At 41.5% G+C, this 20,325-nt stretch overlaps 1 protein-coding gene across 1 annotated transcript in view; it reads left to right on the top strand.

Moving 5' to 3' along the window:
- Positions 1 to 20,325, top strand: part of TENM4 (teneurin transmembrane protein 4) — a 451,821-nt gene that overhangs the window by 232,664 nt on the left and 198,832 nt on the right. The window contains 3 exon segments of the mRNA XM_037523044.2: positions 3,434 to 3,604; positions 10,560 to 10,774; positions 12,226 to 12,436. Of these exon segments, the coding sequence (XP_037378941.1) occupies positions 3,434 to 3,604; positions 10,560 to 10,774; positions 12,226 to 12,436 (597 nt within the window).

The raw sequence follows: 20,325 nt of genomic DNA, 5'->3' as shown, positions 1-20,325 counted from the left end.
GGTAACTCCTGTTACCCAGGTTCTTTTCAGGAACACTTCTTCCACAGGTCAGAGAGCCCCCCGGCCAGCTCGTGATTGTGTGGGAGCCTCCGTGGTTGTTGGGCAAACCTTAGAGGAAGGGGTACCAACGTATACCTCTCAGCTGTCATGGACTGTGCCCCCCCCACACCAGCTGTGGGCTGTCCTGCCCTGATTAACTCACGGGACGCCAGATCTTGTGGCCATTTTCATCTGTCACTGTCCCCCCTGGCTTTCTCCCCCCTCTGCATATGTTTTTAAAGCGAGGACTTGCTTTTTTGCATCTTATTAAAAATAAGGGAAAGTTTTGACAATAAAAATGTTTCTCTTCACAAAGCTGTGAGAGTTCTATTCATTCTGAGATTAGTTAATTCTCATGACCTTTTAACAAGACAGCGCTCTTGCACAGTTAGATGGGATAATTGATTCTAATGGGGGAAGAAGCGCCGCTCATTTAACTGCATTTATCTGAGTTGTCCGTAGTTGAAACAATTTCTCCATTACCTTCCGAGATGCCAATAGATAGATCAAAACAGTAAGAAAGTAAGCAGAAAGGTGAGCTAATTCAGCCTGGGAGATAGCAGCGTAGTCACTTCTTCCAGGCAAGTTAACTTTGATTATTATTGCCAGCTATGCAGAGCTAGTTGAGAGCAGTGTCGCCCACTCGGGGAGTGCCCAGGGCCTGAAAGGGTGCCCCATAAATGTGAGCTTCTGTTATATCATTGTTATTGACAGTACAAATATAATGATTATAAAATATCGTAATTGCAAGTGTGTAGATTACAAAGCACGTTGCCATGTATATTATCTTGCATGAATCAATCCCTTGAAAAAATTTTATGCTCTTTTCTCAGATGAAAATTATGTTCTAGGAAGTGGTAGTTAGGACACCAAACAAGTTTCCTTACCTTTGGTTCAGCATATTTTCCCCTGCACCACGCGAAGCAAAGGAAAGCAACAGGGCAGAATGCACCCCTGGTTCAGTCAAACTTGGGTGTATTCCCTTGGTGGTTTGTGTTTGGACAAGAGGTCAGAAAGCTGTGTATTCTCCAGTCTCCTCTACGCAGTTTTTCTGTGTCTTTTTTTTTTAAAGATTTATTTTATTTATACATACAAGAACTGAGGTGTAGGCCAGAGGTGCAGGGGGTTGAGAGGATTCACCAGAGACAAACTGGGGAACAGAATAGACGGATCTACTGAAATACACTGCTGAGGGACGCAGCAGGCAAGACAGGGGAGGTCTGCTGAGCCATGTAGGTTAGCTCCCTGGTGGGGATAGAACTCGTGCTGCAGTGGCTGCCGAAAGCAGTCTAAAGACTGCCATCAGGAACCCCTTTCCCAAAGTGGGGTTAGTTAAGACAACCTTCTATCTGCCTCAGGATCTATGCTGCTACCTTAAAAAAACAGGTAAAAGCCTTGGAGGCTGTTTGATGTGTGAAAGGGGATGTCTTTCTAATGCCCACCCACCTAGCCAGATAAGCTAGTGAGAGGCAGCATGGTGAGGGGGGCCGAGCTGATGGTGTGTGATTTCTGGATTGGAAAGATGGATGGGGTATGACTTCAGGATTGAAACAGTTTGGATTCTGTGCTAGACTTTGCCCCTTGTCAACTGTTTAACCTTTCCAAATGTTGATTGATCTCTTCGGTATCTTTGTATTTTTTTTAAAAAAATTAATACCCCTTAGGATTATTGTGAGAATTAAAGGAAATATTGCATTTACCGCTTTAGCACAATGCCTGGCCTGTGGTACGCACTCCAATAAATCATGGTTTTATCATTATCATCATTTTAATGAACCTTCTGAGACTTAATATGCACATCTGTAAATTGGCTCTGGTGGGGTTGCCTTGAGGATTAGATGTAACAGGCACTGCTGTGCGTTCCTCTCCCCGTCCTAGTGGGTCAGTCACCTGCTCTGGCCTCCTAGTCCCGGCTAGGTTTTGTTACTTGTCTCTGTGCCTTCTGTGACTGTGAGAACCTTGGAATAAGGGCTGCCATTTCTTTCTGGCTCTCTGGAGTCAGCTGTAGGTCCTAGAAACATTCGTCAGTTGAAACAGGGTGATGGCTACATACAGGGTGCTGTGGAGTCCAGGGCCTGGGGGGCTTAATTCTGTAATTGGGGAATTAGGGTAGGAGTCGCAGAAGAGGTGAGTCTGGACCTTTGACAGTGCTCCAGACTTGAATCCCAAAATGGGACTTTAGCCAACAGTTTGTACTAGATCACAAGCCTTTTTGAAAACAGGCTTCCTAGCCTTCTTAAGCATTGTATCTCAAGGGATAGTGTTCATCCTTTTTCTTTTAGTCTTTTCTAGATTGTTGCACAAGAATATATTTAGCAGTTGCTACCTTGGAAAAGAATTTTACAGTAGAAATACATGTGCATGATACAAAATCAAAATGTACAATAGACTGAAACGTCCTTGGTACTTAACATCTCACTGCGTGGCTGAACACAGCCACTATTACCGAGGACTTTTCATATCCTGTCAGAAATATTCTACACATATATCAAGGTAGTATATCAAATACACTGTTCTGAAGTTTATAATTTTCCTTCCAGAGAAATACACAAAGAGCTTCCTCTCTTTTTTATGGTTGATAATACTTTGTTGTATGGAAATAATTTTCCTAACCCCTTGGTGACGGTCTCATTCCCAATATTTTATAATTCTAAACAATGCTGCAGTGAATAACCTTGTATGGACACCATTTGGATGTACATGTGGGAGTATATCAGGGGGAGAAGCTTCTACAATTGGAAGCTCTAACTTCCAGGGAAAAGTATATGTGCATTTTAAATATGATTGCTTTTGTCAACTTGCGCTTCATAGAGTTTGTGCGAGCTTATGCTTATAACAGCAAAGTATGAGAGTGCTTATGGCCCGTTCTCTGCCAATACTGTATATTTTCAACCTTTATTTCCTTGCCAAATCATATGTGAAAAATAGTACTACTATGAGTGATGTCAAATCTTTTCATACGATTAAGAGCCAATTGTATTTCTTATTCTGTAAACTGTCTATTCATATTCTATGCCTGTTTTCCTACTGAGTTGTTGGACTTTGCTTATTGTTTGTAAGAGACATTTTTATATTAAAGAAATGAACCCTTTATGACACAAATTGCAGTTGTCTCCCCAGATTGTTATTTCTCTTTTGAAGCGAATCAATAAGACTCCTGACACCCACCCCCTGCCCCTTTGCTCACTCCACCAGCCTGTGAGCCCTCCAGGGTGGGAGCTGAGCCTTGATCATCCCGGTGCCCAGGTCCCCTGCTCGGCACCCCAAGAGGTCTCTACAGGGGCTATTTGTTGAACTGCACTATTCCCCATCCTGCCTTCCCTCCCCTTATGGCTTGGGAGTTCCATGTCCACCTCCAGCAGAAAAAGATGACTTTTCTCATTGCTCACCACAGCCATGCACCTGTTTGGCCTAAACTGGCACCTGCAGCCGATGGAGGGGCAGATGTATGAGATCACGGAGGACACAGCCAGCAGTTGGCCTGTGCCAACGGACGTCTCCCTGTATCCCTCAGGGGGCACTGGGTTAGAGATCCCTGACAGGAAAGGCAAAGGAGCCACAGAAGGTAGGGTTGCTGTGTTGTGCGTGTCGTGAGTCCTCTGTGTCTGCCTTTGAACCAAGGAGACCTCCATTCTGCGTGCCATGTGCCTGACTCACAGCTCATGCTCGGCGCTTCCTCCATCCTTCTGTACTTCACGCCGGCTGCCAGTCCACCTGTGTCTGCATCGCAGTTCCTTTCACTGTGAGCTCATGGCGGGGCTTGGGCAGGGCTCATGTGCAGCGGTGTCACATCTCATGCCTCGAGGGAAGCATGGTGGGCTTTCACACTGCTGGGGTGGCTGTCTCTGATTGTGTGGGGTCAAGACCTGTGTTTCTGAGGAAATCTTATGGGATGAATGGGCACCTCCTGGAGCGGGGTGTGGCCTGTGTGTAGGTGATATGTTGTAATTGAAATGTCCTTGAACCCTTGTTGTTTAATGGAATCACCAGTTCAGGTATTCTAGCGTTTACTAATTATATGACCTTGAGCCAAGTCACTTAGTTTTCCTCAGCCTGAGTTTCTTCATCTACAATAATAATCATCATCAGTGTTTGCATACTGTGTTTATTTCAAAGCTTTTTTGTCAAGAGCCTCTTATATTTAATCCTCACAGATATCCTATGAGGTAAGAGTAACTGTATATACCCCTTTGGATGCAAACACTAAGAATCACATTAATTAAGTGGTTTGGCCAGAGTCACACAGCCAGTAAATAATGGAGTGTGGGATCTGAGCCCAGGTCTATGTGACTGCAGTGCTTTTGTTGTCTCCATAAGTTGTCCTACTTCACTCTCTCCTCACTCTCTCCCACTGTATAAGTACAGTGAGACACAGGTATTTCTCTACCAATGATGGAAGAAATGATGACATTCAGAGTTTGACAGTTGTTGAATGGGACATCCATAAGCCAAATTCTGAATTTCTTAAGGGTCTTTCCAATATGCCATGACAAAAATTACTACACTGTCAGTAAAGAGTAGCAAGACTCACAAAAATTCACACCAGGTAAGATGCCAAGCTAATAGACCAATCTGGTTGTCATTTCTTCCCCAGCATCTGCTGTGACCTGCCTTATTTTTCTGCTCTTACTTCAGTGTGCAACCTTCACTACCTACATCTTCTTTTCTCTCATCTCAGTTAACATTGGGGTCATAGATTCTGAGCTTATCTGTCCTTTCAAGGATTTGCCTTCCAGGTACCAGTTTGGTTATCAGAGAAGTATTTGCTTGGTTGGAGTATCTAGTCATGACCTCTGAATGATTATTAAGGTCAAAGACAACTCTTGACCTATAATCACCTTTAAGGCAGTGAGAACTAAGGGTATTTCCATAGTGCTAAATCAGAACCCCTGCCAACTGTGCTGAGAAGCAAAGCAAGTCTTCTCCTTTACAAAGCTTTTAAGACTTAAAATATTGAATAATAGGATGAGGGAACATGGATGGGGCCATGAGTTAGTCATCAAGATTCAAGTTCAAATCCTCAGTTTAAGTCCAGCTGATGCCACTTATTACCTTTGATGTGACCTTAAGCAAATACTTTGAACAGACTTTCTGGGCTTCATTTTCATCCTCTTTAAATGAGGCTATTGAGCCAAATGATCTCTACGACCCATTCAAATTCATACATTTTACAGAGAAATTAGCAACGGAGTCATCATGTAACTAACCAGATACCTCTTCAGAATGCTTGCGAGATTGGCCCTGTCCATGGTCCTGCCCGTTCACTTCTGATTTACATGTTAGTTTATAGTGTCAAGAATCAGAGGTGAATACCATAAAGAAAGACCATCTTTAGTTCAGCATGTACAAATATAGATTTAAGATTACTTTTACCCTCAAGACATTGGTAAAGGATCTCATTTAGCGAATGTATTTTCTCCCCTCCATGATCCCTATCAAGCATTCTTTAAACAGGAGTTGGATGTATCTAAAATCTCCTAACCTAATGAAATTAGTTTGCGGGTTGTTTAGGTTTTGTTTTGTTTTTTCCCAAGGAGCAGGAGGTGCAGATAAGAGACAAAATAAAATTGCACCAGCTTATTGGTTTACTTTAATTGGAGTATTTTTGCTTAAAGGGATTATCTGTCATTACTAATGCAAATGGAAATCCTGTTTACAGCCCCCTAAAATGCAATGCAGGGCTGGAAAATGGTCAACATCAAAAGCAATTACTGTGACAAAAAATACATCAATCTGGACAAAAAAAAAGAGGACAAAGCTCCCATAGTTTATGTGAGACCACATGGTTCTTAATTTATTTTGCCCTGGTCAAACCAGTGTCTACTCAGTTTATGTTTTTAATTGTGATGTAAAAAATCTAGTTCCTTAGATATCTCAAGGGTCTTTAACCCTGATATGTGTGCATACTTCCTGTCCCTTCTGAGAGTATCATGGAAGAGAACTGATTCTAGAATTAAGATTAGAATCCCTGTTCCATAGTGATGGAAGAAGCGATAGGGTATGATGAAAGAAGAAATTGGGCCTTGAAACCACAGCACAGGACCTGACTCCTGTCCCTGCCTTTTATTGGCTCTGTTAACTCATCTCAATCACTACATCTTCTCTGGCCTTACTTTCTGCAACTATAGAACGAGTATGAAAGCACCTATCTTTTTAAAAACTAGTGGTGAAGAGGCATTCAACAAATGTTAATTCCTTTATTCTTGTCTGTTCATGTCTCAAGCCATTCCATGTCAGTTATTAAAATTTTAGAAATACAGACTAACTGACTTTTCCCCCTCAAAGATTCTGAAAGGTTTGGAGTATTTTTTAAACATCTTTAAAGGTATATATATATATATATATTTTTAATTATATAAATGAAACATATGATGAACCCAGTATTGTCATTGTTATCATGGCTTTAAGAAGAACATCAAACTGCAATTTATACTATATTTTCAAAGTGACTGTAACCATAGGACAGAAACCAAATGCAGCAGCTTTTAGAAGCAAAGCCACAAGAACTTATGTTATGCATTAATGGAGAAGGGGGGAAAAGCACTGAATAAACATGCATTTCTGATGGTTGAATTGGTGGGCTAGGGATAGCATTTTCTTCTTTCTGCAATGAAATCAAAATTGCCCATCAGTTTGAACCATGCAAATTGCTGCACACAGGCTCAGCTAGGTTCTCCAAAATGGGACAGCTTATTTTGATAACCAAATAAATTTCAAACAGTTGCTAAGGAAACTAAAGAATTCTTTGTGCAAGTTATTGCATTGAAAAGAATGAAAAAGGCAGAGGGAGGGTAAGAATGTTAGTTGATTAGGAATTTAGAACCTATGTAGATAGATCTTAGTTCAAGAAAGTGAAGACTGTTATTGGAAAGTACATGGTATTTCAGTTCTTCCAAATCTTTATTTGACCGAGCTATCCAATCATTTGGGGAATTTATTGAGAAATTTCTTTTATAGACACAATTGTGTGTTTACACTGCATTTCTATAGGAAGCCTGAATCAGTCAGTATTCTTTAAGAAGAAAAGGTCTGATACTAGTAGGCTCTTCCCCATGAAATCTTTTGGGGGTTTCTAATTCTGTGTTAAGTTCCTGGTACTGTTTGTAATGCCTCTGGGAGCCCCCATGATTATATAGTATCATTCTTATGAATGTCTGCAAGTGTTGACTGTTGCCCTTTAACTTTGGGGCCTATTTGTAGGTTCCTATTTTATAAGTATTGTCAACTTCTTATGACCCAGAATGCCAGGAAGTTCTTCAGTTGACCTTGGGTCTACCTGCTCTAGGCTTGATGTTTACCCTGCTAGGACTGTGGATTAAATTTGACTCTTACTTTAAAGAAGGGTCAATGAAAGCACCTGCCACCATTGAGAATGTAGACTCTTACTTAATCATACATTGATTTAATGCCCTAAGAAGCTGTATTTTAATAAATAAAGAAGGACCCCAATTGGTCCATGGTTTCTTACACATTCTGAATCTCAGTGTATACATTTTAATAGTGTGAGACTTAAGTGAATCAATATATGTGAAGGTGCCCATGCTTACAGTTGGAGCTTAATAAACAGGAACTGTACAACTAGTAATACTCCTACCGCTGCCTTTATTACTATTACTGCTAATAATATCCTTTTTTCAGAATTTAGGTGGGGATAAAAGGAATTTTATACACAGGCCTATCATTTCTCCAACTGCCTCTGCCCTCCCCCCTCTCTGATTGCTCCACCACTAGTGGGTTTTGCTATATAGTAGGCTATCTTTTACCCTAATACTCACAATTTGGTGCTCAGAAATAAGAACAAAGAATTTTAGATTAGAGGATTTCGAGAGAGGAAGGCTATATGGTATGTAAAAGGCAGGAAGTGGCGGGGTGGTTGTACTTTGACAATCCTCAGCCCAGTCAACCTCATGCTCTTTCCCATCAGGCAGACATACTAGATGTTCTTACCCCTCCAAAACCACCATCTCAACCCTATGGTAAGCCCAGTGTGGGAGCCTCTGGGGACCAGGGAGGGGAAATTGAAAAGGTTGATTTCAGATGGGGATTTTCTTTACCCTCTTAAACACCGCTTTTAAACTGGGCTGTCATCCCTTCCTTAAGGATCTGTACAGGATGACTTCTAGTACAAAGGTCACTTTTGAACCACAGCTGCAGAGTGGCCCTCACTGACTCAGCCAAGAAAGTCAAGATCCTGGTGGGGTGCATGCCATAGACCAGAATTCACTACTGTTATTTCATCATATACACACTACAGCATTTTTTGCTCTCATTTTGGCTGCTTAGGTGAAACACAGTGCTCAGAAAGACTGTTCCCCTTTTGCCACTGCTCTGGGGTACGAGCCAACTTATCCATGTGTCGGGGGCCTGCAGGTCTCAGGAGAGTCTCTGGTCTTGACCTCTGACCTGTAAGGCTACAGAATTTAGCTGATACAATTGCTGAACTGCTTCCTAAAAACTTGCTAACCAGAGAGAAAAATAAACCTTGCAGGGTTCTCCACCAGCATGCCAAAATGGGAGTGGGTTGGGGGAGGAGTGTCCTTATATATTCCCAGACATAGGAATTATTTGAATTCAGACAATTCTCAAATCCCTTCAGCTCTGACTCTCACCTACTCACAAAGGAACTCAGTCCTGGGCTTATTTTTATGCAGTTTCTCCTAGTAAAATGCTCAGCACTCCCCTTGCTTTTGTTCCATGCTTCCTCATAGTTCTGTTCTCTAGCAGCTTTTTAGACTGAAGGGTGTTACATTGTCTACCTGAAATATAAAAAGAATTGTGGTGTTGGAAACCCAAAAATCAGATAAGGAAAGATGTAAAAGTAATTCTATCCCATCTTAATGCTTTGTGAAGCTGGCTTCTGTCTGTGAACTTGGACCACAGTGTGGTCATCTCTCTCTCTCTCTCTCTCTCTCTCTCTCTCTCTCTCTCTCTCTCTCTCTGGTGTGTGTGTGTGTGTGTATTTTCAAGGTAAAAGTCTGAGGCACATTCCTTCCATAAAGGAATTAAATACAAGCCTTTTCCCATGCTGACGACGGTACTAGTGGCGCTTTTATTGAGAGCGTGCATTGTAACTTTTTGTGTTGGCATATTTTTAATTAAAATAACATTTAATGGTTTGAAGCTAAAAACCTGATGTTTCTGCCTAGGAGTTTATAAGGGAATGATAACATATGGAGAAGTTTAACATTTAAATTGAATTTTATTATTTAAAACAGTAAAATATTTTATGACTACAACAATGCCCTGCCAAAGCTCCGTTTCAGCATCAAATGTGCTTTGTAAGGAATCTTACAAAGCTAGGGGAAAAAAAGACATTTTAATTTCTTATTCCCCAAATGCTTTGTATAAAAAGTTCCCACAAATGTGTTTTCTTTCCAGATGGATTCTTGTTCTCTAAAGTGTGTCTTCGAGCATCTCTAACAACACAACAAACCGTGGAACCAGGATAGCCAGGGGGTCTCTCTAATGACAAATAAGATGTAGTCTGTTGACTTGATTTTGGCTTGTCAGCATCCTAAGGGTGGTCTTCTACCCTCGCTATAGGCTATAGGCTATAGGCTCCTGCCCCCTCCCAGTTCTTCAGAAGGCTAATGTCTGGCAGGAAGTTATGGCTTATATTTTTCACATGTGAGTGTGCTTAATTACTAAATAGAGGAAGTTTGATAAGCAGCCTTCCTTCCTGGCACTCAGGGCACCCCCAGAAAGCTGTCACTCTCCTGATTAGTGACAGAAATGGGCAAGGGAACTTTCTCCTGACCCTCCCCCATTACCCAGTCTGAAGGTTTTGGGGGCCGAGGTGAATTGCCAAATACATCATAGGCTTTATGCCTGAATGTATGAAATTCCCTTGACTTTACCCACATTGGTTTAAAAGCGATGTTCAAAGACTCCCATCCAAAGACAAAGAAGCATCCTCTTCCTCATCTTTCCCTACCCTAGCCCTGCTCCCAATACTAGTGCCCATCCATCCACAAATCTTAGCCTCAGAATTTCGCTTCCAATTTACACATGAGCTAGTGAACTTGTAAAATATCTTACTCTACTCAGCTTGTGCTTCCACTGCTGGGGAAACCATTCTGAGTTGGAAATTTAATAACAACTCATTCCCTCTATCCTTTCTGTTTCAGTTTGCAGACACACACACACACACACACACACACACACACACATACACACACGTTATTCTCATGTGACCACAAATGATTATTTTTAGGATCAAAATATATCTTAACAAGCTGTGGATTATGCAGTAAACAGATGGCCCTTGGGGAGGACCCATACTGCTTTGGAAGAATGCATATTTTTAGCAGAACAATTTGAGCATCACTGGAAAAAGAGTTCTGAACATTCTTACTCCCCCATTCAGGGAGGGAAAAGAGGAGGGAGGGGGCTGGCAGTAGAACCCTGTAGAAAGAGGCTCCAGGCAAAGGAGAGTCCTGGCTCATTTGGATGCCCTGATGCCTCATTGCACATGTCACTAACCATGATGTTTTTGTCTTCCCTCCCCTGTGTCTTGGTAGGAAAGCCCAGTAGTTTCTTTCCTGAGGACAGTTTTATAGACTCTGGAGAAATCGACGTGGGGAGGCGAGCTTCCCAGAAGATTCCTCCTGGCACTTTCTGGAGATCTCAGGTGTTCATAGACCACCCAGTGCATCTGAAATTCAATGTGTCTCTGGGAAAAGCGGCTCTAGTTGGCATTTATGGCAGAAAAGGCCTTCCTCCTTCTCATACACAGGTAACCAGAAACCACACACCCCGCTCACCTCTCGAGGTTCCCACTGAAAATCTTAACCCAAAGTCAAGAAACCTAATGCTTAATCCTGGACTCTTCAATGCACAAGTCATTTCTTATGGTCCCTAGATCATTCCTCCATTTATTCAGACCCAACCTGTCAGATGAGTCTGGGACTTTTTGAATGGCAGGAATTCTAAGAGCTGTCTCAACAGCCTTTCCACGATTATCTAGTCTCCACACAAAATGTGATCTGGAGGCAAAAACACGCACTTTGAAGTCAGACCTGAGTTTGAATCCTCAAGTAAGAGTCATCTCACCTTGGGCCTGTTATTTACCTCTCAGAGCAAGTTTCCAAATCTATCAAATAGTGATAATAGCATCCACTTTGCAGAGCTGTGAAGAAGAAAGAATAACACTTACAAAGGCAACTTGTGCCGGACCTGGCTCAGAAGAAATGTAACTGCTTCCCTAGTCTCTTGCCTTCCCTCTCTCCTTCAGGGTAACACATTTACTCAGACACTTGCACACCAGAAACACTTGAAAATTCATCCAAGATGATCGGCATTTTACCAGTCTTGGTGGGTAAAGAACAAACCGTAAATTCCTTCAAGCTCTGGGATAGGAGTAAAAAAATTCTAACTCTCCATCAGACATTTCCAGACTGAATCAGTCTTACTAGTCCCAGTAGTTATTTAAGATTTTTAGTTAAAAGGTAGATAAATACCTATTTTTTTTTTTAAGATATAAGGATGGATGGACAGATGAGTACTCAAATTGCTTGCTAGCAAACCAGTAGGACTCACCACCTAGCTGTTGTTCACACCGTGTGACTGACTTCTCTTGAGTCTTAAGTTAGCACAGATCAATCAGCAGTTGTATTTGACACAACATGTAATTACTGATAGAATTTTGAGCTAAACCAATTTAGTTTCCCTCAAACTATCCCCTGAATCTAGAGTGTTTCTCAAGGATCACAGAAAAGAGGAAGGAAGACATATCAGATTTTCATTTGCACATGACTCACGTTTAAGGCACATCCAGTGCTGAGATCCCAATCTAGTCCTTGGGGATTCCCATTGTCACATGTGTGGACTTTTTGATTGTGGCTGGGTTTTTGATTGTGTGCCTCCCTTTGGAAAAGCATAGTTGTCCTGGCACTAACCCAGCCAGTAGAGGACTCACCACCCATAGACCAAAATTAAAACAAAACAATTTGAAAGAATAAACCAATCATGTTGCTGCACTCTTAGGAGAATCATTTGACTTTTAAGATGAAAAAGTGGCACCTGGGAGAATTTGGAGTTGATTGATCAACCTTCCTGTGGCTTTTGCCTGTTAGGCTGGTCTCAGGCTGTGTTTCCTTGTGTTCTCCCCAGGGGAAGCCCAAAGAAGGAGTCTGGTGCCATGGTGAGGCCAACCCACCTGTTAACTGTGCCCACTCTCTTCTTTAGTTTGACTTTGTGGAGCTGCTGGATGGAAGGAGGCTGCTGACCCAGGAGGCACGGAGCCTGGAGGGACCCCAGCGCCAGTCTCGGGGGGTCGTTCCCCCTTCTAGCCACGAGACAGGCTTCATCCAGTATTTGGATTCAGGAATCTGGCACCTGGCCTTTTATAATGACGGGAAGGAGTCCGAAGTGGTTTCTTTTCTCACCACTGCCATTGGTAAGGAAGCTTTGCCCCTGGGATCTGTGGGATATTGTCTCTTTGAGTGGGAGGCCCTGGGCGGCCCATTGGAGATCCTAGGGTTGGAACTGACAAAGGAATATGTCTTGCCCAGGGTTGTGGATGCCCCTCAGAGTGCATCCCACCTGGGCATTCTGGACAAGCCATGGGAGTGAAAAGCAGGGAACTGAGTGGGGGCAATAGCAGGAGGGGTCGGAAAGCCGTCGGAGCCTGATGCCCACTGCCCTTCTGGTGCTCTGTTTGGCACGGTGTGGAAACCAGCAGCTACATTTAAAGACCAAGGGGTGGAGCTGTCAACGAGACAAGAACTGGATTGAGCAGTAAACATTTCTTTTCTTGTCTCTTCTCTCCATCTATATTTGTCTCTATAGTTTCGCTTGCTTCAACTCACTGGTTTCTTACTTGGATTTTTGCTTTTGTGTATGTGTGATTTAGTGGGTTTGGGTGGGGATTTTTTTTTCTATTTAATTTTTTGCTTTTGGAGTGAACACCCTTGGGAGATAAGAAAAGAAGCTAAAGAGAGTGGGCATAGCCATGCAAAACCTGGGTGAACGATGTATGTGAAGTTGTGGTTTTGTTGAGAATGGAGAAATCCTGGTCTCTGATGGAGACAGAGCTGGACATTTCACTGAGTATGTGGCTGTCCCTCTGGAGCAGGGACTGTGAGAGTCTGGGCTCCCTGGCTTCCTGTTCCAGAGAATGTCTCTTTATTCCCCACACATTCCATGTAATTTGTCTCTGCTTAGATGGCCACAGTGTGCTGTAAGACTTGGTGGTCTCAGTGATTCAGGTCAGAACACATTTTTTCAGAGTTTATATTAGAAGCACTGTGATGCAGCCTGGAGATAAAATCCCCTACAAGAAAATAAACAGAAAAACAAAACTCCACTAACCAGAACACTTGGGAAGGGGGTTTCTGCTTCAGTGAAATGCTCTGTGTGGCTTCGAGTTCACCTCAAGATCCTCTAGCTCAGTCCTTCCCTGGAAGTTTTCTCTATCATTGAAAATAGAGTTGAAGAAAGACCGCTGAATCGGACTATGGTTCCTAAAACTCTTGCAAGATTCCGGTTCTTCCTTTTAAACACCAGTAGCCATTTTCAGACCATTTCCTCTAATTTGCCCTTAGGGTCCAGGTACAGAGTCCCTTCCATTAAACACAGAGTATGATTTATAAACCTCTGCCATAAATGTGGCCTCAGTGTTCACTCTTGACAAAATGGGGCAGGGGCCCTCAGCCTTCTGATGTAGCAAATGTGATTTGATGCTGTCCTTGTTTGGGGAGGATGCCCTTATTTACTAGTTTCTAAGTGCCTGTTGCACGGGGAATTGGACAGTCTCCTCTGCCTCTCCGAACTCCGCCATTCCCTGCCGCACAGCATTGCTAGGTTGACAAAGGATGAGCATGTGGCCATCCTCTGTGCAGGCTTCTATTGGCAGGACATCAGCAGCCACAGTCTTGGCAGCTGCCAAAGATTTCTCTCCCAACACCTTCTCTTGAGGTGGAATAGAAGTATGCTCAGTTCCGTCCCTGCACACCAGCTTGCCAGCTCTGCGTTTCTCAAGATGCTAGAATGTGCAGCTGCAGCTCAGTAGTGACTGGTGACCTGGAAGACAGTGGGGCAGCCCCACCCCATCACTGGGCAGCCAGTTCTGGTCCTCACCATCAACCAGGCCATCACTCGGTGGGGTCTGCCAGACTCCAGAGCCTATGTCTTTTCTCTTTCAGACACAATGGCTTCAATTTAGGGACATGGTTGTGGAGTCCTTAGTGGTGCCTGCGTTATAACTTCATGGTCTCCCAGCCCACCTTCTCATGGGCGTGGCTCATGAAGTCCCAGAGTTCCATGCTTCCTTAGAATGAAGATCTGGCACAATCAGAATTCTTCATTTTTAATAACTGAATATAAACATGAAAGGATATTGATACAAGCCCCAGAGAAAGCTACTTTTAATTAGGATAGGCATCTTAGAGAAATAAGATGTAGATACAATTAGGTAGCTTTGCCAACTTTTGGCTTGTCAGAGCTCGCTAACCTGTTTTGTCATAATTAAGGAGAGGGCTTTGCGTGTCCTCTGGTTCGCCTTTTCTCACCTAAATGATGAAACCTCTCTTTACCTCCCTTAACCCTGAGGTGTCCTTAGCGCAGATAATCTATACGGTGCTTCCCAGAGTTTTAGGAGCCACCTGGCATCTTGTTAAAGTGCAGTTCTACTTCAGTTAGTCTGGGCAGATCCCTTGAGTCTATATTTCAAAGCAGCGCCTGGTAACACCAACCATGTATTTGCAGGCCCACTTTTGAATTTCGAGGCCTTGTGTAGTATCTCATGAGCAGTCTCAAACGTTGCACAGAGGAATCCTAAAATTCAGATGTCTGGGCCTTTTCCCAAGAAATGATGACTCAGATGGCTGACCCGGAGCCCAGGCCATCCCGATTCTGGTGGTCTGCTAAGGAAGTTTTGAAAACAGATGCCTTGTGAGCACTGCTTTCCCGTCCCTCCTGTCCCATGTCCTTTGATGACTGTAGTCAGTCATGTCACCTCTCTCAGCCCCATTTTCTTTCTCCAGAGAATGAATAGGAATAGTATTTTGCTGTCCCCATGGTGACCATCAGAGCGAGCCAGCACCTGGCACTCCCTAATGGAGGTGGTTAATATTCTCTCCCATCCTTTTCCTCCTGCCACCTTCTCTGACTGCCTTTTTGACTCGTCTGTCTTCCTTCAAGCTACAGTGATTGTTTAATGAATACCTTTTTCTTCTTTAATACAAAAACAGACTGATTCTGAGGTTGCTATTAATCCCTTCTTCCCCAAGAGTCTCCAGCATTGAGTCTCATCTGTCTGTGATCATTACCTGTGAGCTATGAGTTGTAATTTGTCTTGGCAGGTTAATTAAAAGTTTAGGTCTTGTTTTAGGTGAAGTCATTATGGTCCCAATATGCAATAGTAACTCTCGGGTTTGCTTAACGCACAAATTGGAATACAACCCTCCCTTCGTTACATGTTGAAATGCAGATCCAGAATTTAAGATGTGAGATGTCAGAATCCAGAGTATTTATGTCTGTTTGTAATTAAGTAACAGGAGAAATAATTGTGTTTAATTTAACAAATGACTATATTGTGTACGTTTTTGCTTCTCCCTCCATTTAATGCAATCCATCTGATGATTTTAAATTAAATGAGTTTATCTTTTGTCTGGAAAAAATCAAAAAGCACTTTACAAACTGTATGCACAAATATATACAGACAGAGACCTGATGTTGACAGAGCTCCCTCTGAACGAGATGCATTTACACACTCACACACACACACACACACACACGAACCAAGCAAGTTTTGGACTCAATCAAGGCTGTTGTTTTTAGAAAGAACAGTCTTTCCCCTTCATGTGGAGATCCAGAAGTTGAGTGCTGCTTTTGGGTGGGTAGCCTTGTTAAGCCTGGGTATGAATGAAAGCAAGAGGAAGTGTACCAGTAACTAAAATAATTCATCGTAGTATACTAGGGCTTTAATTACATTCTTCAAACCTTTCAGTAAGTCCACAAAGTGATTATTTTTGTTATCAACCCTTCTTGCAGATGAGGAACCTGAAGTTCACTGTAGTTAAGAGAAAAGCTATAACTTCAATTTGTTTTTGTCTGATGCCAAAGCTTATAACCTTCCTTCTTTAGCATCCTGCCTCCTTCTCAGAATCAAGCCCTCTCACCTCTTTTAATATTACACTTCTGTCTACCACCTATATTCATTCAGCACATATTTAGTAGAATATACACTATACTGTTTGTTGGGGACCTTGCTTACTTCTTTTTTGTGTATAATTTAATACTTGTGAAAACAAGGACAACATATATATATATATATTAAAGATTTTATTTATTTATTTATTTATTTATTTATTTATTTATTTATTTATTTATACAAGCATTGGGTACAGTCAGAAGCGCGGGACGGTGAGAGAATTCACCAGAGCCAGAGCGGGGAGCAGAGCAGGCAGAGGGACCGAAGTACACTGCTGAGGGGAGCAGCGGGCGGCAGGAGAGGTCTGCGCGCCATGTGGGACCCTCCTCCAGTGGCCGGGGAGCAGCCGGGGATCGCATCGGTGCTGCAGAGGCTGTGGGCAGCTTCGTAACCCAGCACTCAACTGCTGCGCCACCAGGGGGGCCCAACATATATATTTTGATCTCAAAGTTGTTTTATTTTAATTTTTTTTATTAAATAATAAAATTTTATTTTTATATTCCCCCATACAACTGCACATGCCCATTCTGACCCCAATCCTCCCAGCCCCACCCCCACCCCCAAAAAGTGTCTCTGGTTCATAGTTTTTTGTTGATTTTGATTTTCACTTTCTTATAGTTATTCTTTTTCCTGATCCCTTATTTAAGTTTTCTAGATTCCTGCTATGAGTGAGACCATCCGGTATTTTTCTTTTTTTTTTTTGGCTTATTTCGCTGAGCATGATCCCTTCCAGCACCATCCATGTTGCTGCAAATTGCATGTGTTTATCTTTTTGAATGCTGAGTAATATTCCATGGTATATATGTACCACATCTTCTTGATCCAGTCATCTATTTTTGGGCATTTGGGCTGTTTCCAAAGCTTAGCTATTGTAAATAGTGCTGCTATAACATAGGGGTGCAGGTGTTCTTTGGAATGGATGTTTCTGTGTCCTTTGGGTAAATACCTAGGAGTGGAATTGCTGGATCATATGGAAACTCTATGTTTAGTAGGTCCAGAAATCTCCACACAGCTCTCCATAGTGGTTGGACCAGTTTGCACTCCCACCAACAGTGCAGAAGAGTTCCTTTTTCTCCACAACCTCGCCAACATTTGTTGTTGCTAGTTTTTTTAATATGTGCCATTCTCACTGGTGTAAGATGGTATCTCATGGTAGTTTTGATTTGCATTTCCCTGATGACAAGTGATGTTGAACATTTTTTCATATGCCTGTTGGCCATTTGCATTTCCTCTTCAGAGAAGTTTCTTTTCAGCTCTTCTGCCCATTTTTTGACTGGAGTATTTTCTTTGTTGTTGTTGAGTTTCATCAGCTCTTTGCAGATTTTTGTGATCAGTCCTTTATCATTAGTGTTGGGTGCAAAAATGTTCTCCCAGTTGGTGGGGTTTCTCTTTGTTTTTGTTATTGTCTCTTTTGCTGTGCAGAAGCTCTTTAATTTGATGTAGTCCCATCTGTTTATCTTTGCCTTCACTATCACTGCTTTGGGTGATGTGTCTGTAAAGATGTCTTTGATATGCAAATCACGTAGTGTTTCACCTATATTTCCTTTTATGTATTTTATGGTTTCAGGTCTTATGTCTAGTTCTTTAATCCATTTTGAGTTGATTTTTGTGTATGGTGTGAGGTAGTGGTCAAGCTTCATTCTTTTGCATGTAGCAACCCAGTTTTCCCAGCACCATTTATTGAACAAACTTTCTTTGCTCCAATGCATAGTCTTTGCTCCTTTGTCAAAGATTAGTTGACCATAAATCTGTGGGTTTATTTCTGGATTTTCTATTCAATTCCATTGGTCTGTATGTCTGTTCTTGTTCCAATACCATGCAGTTTTGATGATTATGGCTTTGTAGTAGAGTTTGAAGTCTGGGAGTGTGATGCCTCCATTCCCTTCTTTTTTTTTCAGTAGAGCTTTGGCTATTCGGGGTTTTTGGTGATTCCATATGAATTTCATCAATAATTGTTCTATTTCTTTGAAGAATGACATTGAAATTTTGATTGGAATAGCATTCAATCGGTATATTGCTTTTGGTAGGATGGCCATTTTAATAATGTTTATTCTTCCAATCCATGAGCAGGGGATGTCTTTCCATTTCTTTGTGTCTTCTTCTATTTCTTTTAACAGTGTTTTATAATTTTTCTTTGTATAGGTCCTTTACCTCTTTTGTTAGATTTATTCCCAAATATTTGATTTTTTTTGTTTCGATAATAAAAGGGATGGTTTTTTTGATTTCTTCTTCTTCAGATTTATTGTTTGTGTATAGGAAGGCTACTGACTTTTGCGTGTTGATTTTGTATCCTGCCACTTTACTGAATTGATTGATAAGTTGAATTAGTTTTTCTGTGGAGTTTTTGGGGTTCTCAATGTATATTATCATATCATCTGCAAATAGTGATAGTTTGACTTCTTCTTTTCCTATTTGGATTCCTTGGATGTCTTTCTCTTGTCTTATTGCTCTGGCTAGGACTTCCAGTATTATATTGAAAAGCAGTGGTGAGAGTGGACATCCTTGTCTTGTTCCAGATCTTAATGGAATTGCTTTCAGCTTTTCACACCATTGAGGATGATACTGGCTGTGGCCTCTCATAGATGGCCTTTATGATGTTGAGGTATGTTCCTTGTATCCCAAGAATTTCAAGGGCTTTTATCATGAATGGGTGTTGCACTTTGTCGAAAGCTTTCTCAGTATCTATTGATATTATCATATGGTTTTTATATTTCTTTTTGTTGATGTGTTGGATAACGTTGATTGATTTTCGGATGTTAAACCATCCTTGTGTCCCTGGAATGAATCCTACTTGGTCGTGGTGAATTTTCTTATGGATACATTGTTGGATTGTGATAGCTAAAATTTTATTGAGGATTTTTGCATCAGTGTTCGTTAGGGAGATTGGCCTGTAGTTTCCTTTTTTGTGTTGTCCTTATTCGGTTTTGGTATTAGTGTAATGTTGGCTTCATAGAACGTGTTTGGTATTGTCCCTTCCTTCTCAATTTTTTGGAAGAGTTTGTGAAGGATAGGCACTAATTCGTCTCTGAATGTTTGGTAGAATTCATTTGTAAATCCATCAGGTCCTGGGCTTTTGTTTTTGGGAAGGTTTTTGATTACCATTTCAATTTCGCTGCTTGTAATTGGTCTGTTTAGGTGTTCTATTTCTTCTTTATCTAGCTTTGGGTGATTGTAGAGTTGTAGGAATTTGTCCCATCTCCTCTAGATTGTTGAACTTGTTTCCATATAACTGTTCATAGTAGTTACTGATTATTTTTGATTTCTGCTGTGTCCGTTGTGATTTCTCCTCTTTCATTGATGATCCTGTTTATTTGTGCTTTCTCCCTTTTTTCTCTTTGTGAGCCTGGCTAGGGGTTTGTCTATTTTATTGATTTTTTCAAAGAACCAGCTCTTGGTTTCATTGATCTTTTGGATTGTTTTTTTAATTTCAATTTCATTTATTTCTGCTTTGGTTTTTATTATTTCTTTTCTTCTACTGGTTTTGGGGTTTTTTTTGTTGTTCTTTTTCTAGATCTCTGAGCTTCGAGATTAGGTTGTTTCTTTGAGTTCTTTCTTGTTTCTTGATGTGAGCTTCTATTGCTATATATTTTCCTCTTATTACTGCTTTTGCTGCATCCCATACATTTAGGATATTGGTGTCCTCCTTGTCGTTCAATTCAAAGAATTTTTTAATTTCTTCTTTGATCTCCTCGTTAGTCCAGTGGTGTTCCAGTAGTGTGGTTTTTAATCTCCATGAGGTAGGATAGTTCCTTGCCTTCTTTTTATGGTTTATTTCTAGTTTGATGCCTTCATGGTCAGAAAAAATGGTTGGTATGATTTCAATCTTGGTGTATCTGTTGATGTTTATCTTGTGCCCCAGTATGTGATCGATCTTGGAGAATGATCCATGTGCGCTTGAGAAAAATGTGTACTCCGTTTTTTTTGGTTTAGTGTTCTATAGATGTCTGTTAAGCCCAAATGCTCTAGGTCCTTATTTAGAGCTTTAGTTTCTTTACTTATTTTTTGTCTTGTTGATCTATCCATTGTTGATAGTGGTGTGTTAAAGTCTCCCACTACGTATGTGTTTTCTCTGATGTCTGTTTTCAGAGAGGACAACAGTTGTCTGATATATTTTGGTGCTCCTTCGTTTGGTG

Source organism: Talpa occidentalis, unplaced genomic scaffold (assembly GCF_014898055.3).
Source record: "Talpa occidentalis isolate TD23 unplaced genomic scaffold, MPIMG_talOcc4v2.1 talOcc4.3, whole genome shotgun sequence".
NCBI lineage: Eukaryota > Metazoa > Chordata > Mammalia > Eulipotyphla > Talpidae > Talpa > Talpa occidentalis.
The sequence above is the reverse complement of the archived record's forward strand: the minus strand, read 5'-3'. Positions and strand labels throughout refer to the sequence as shown.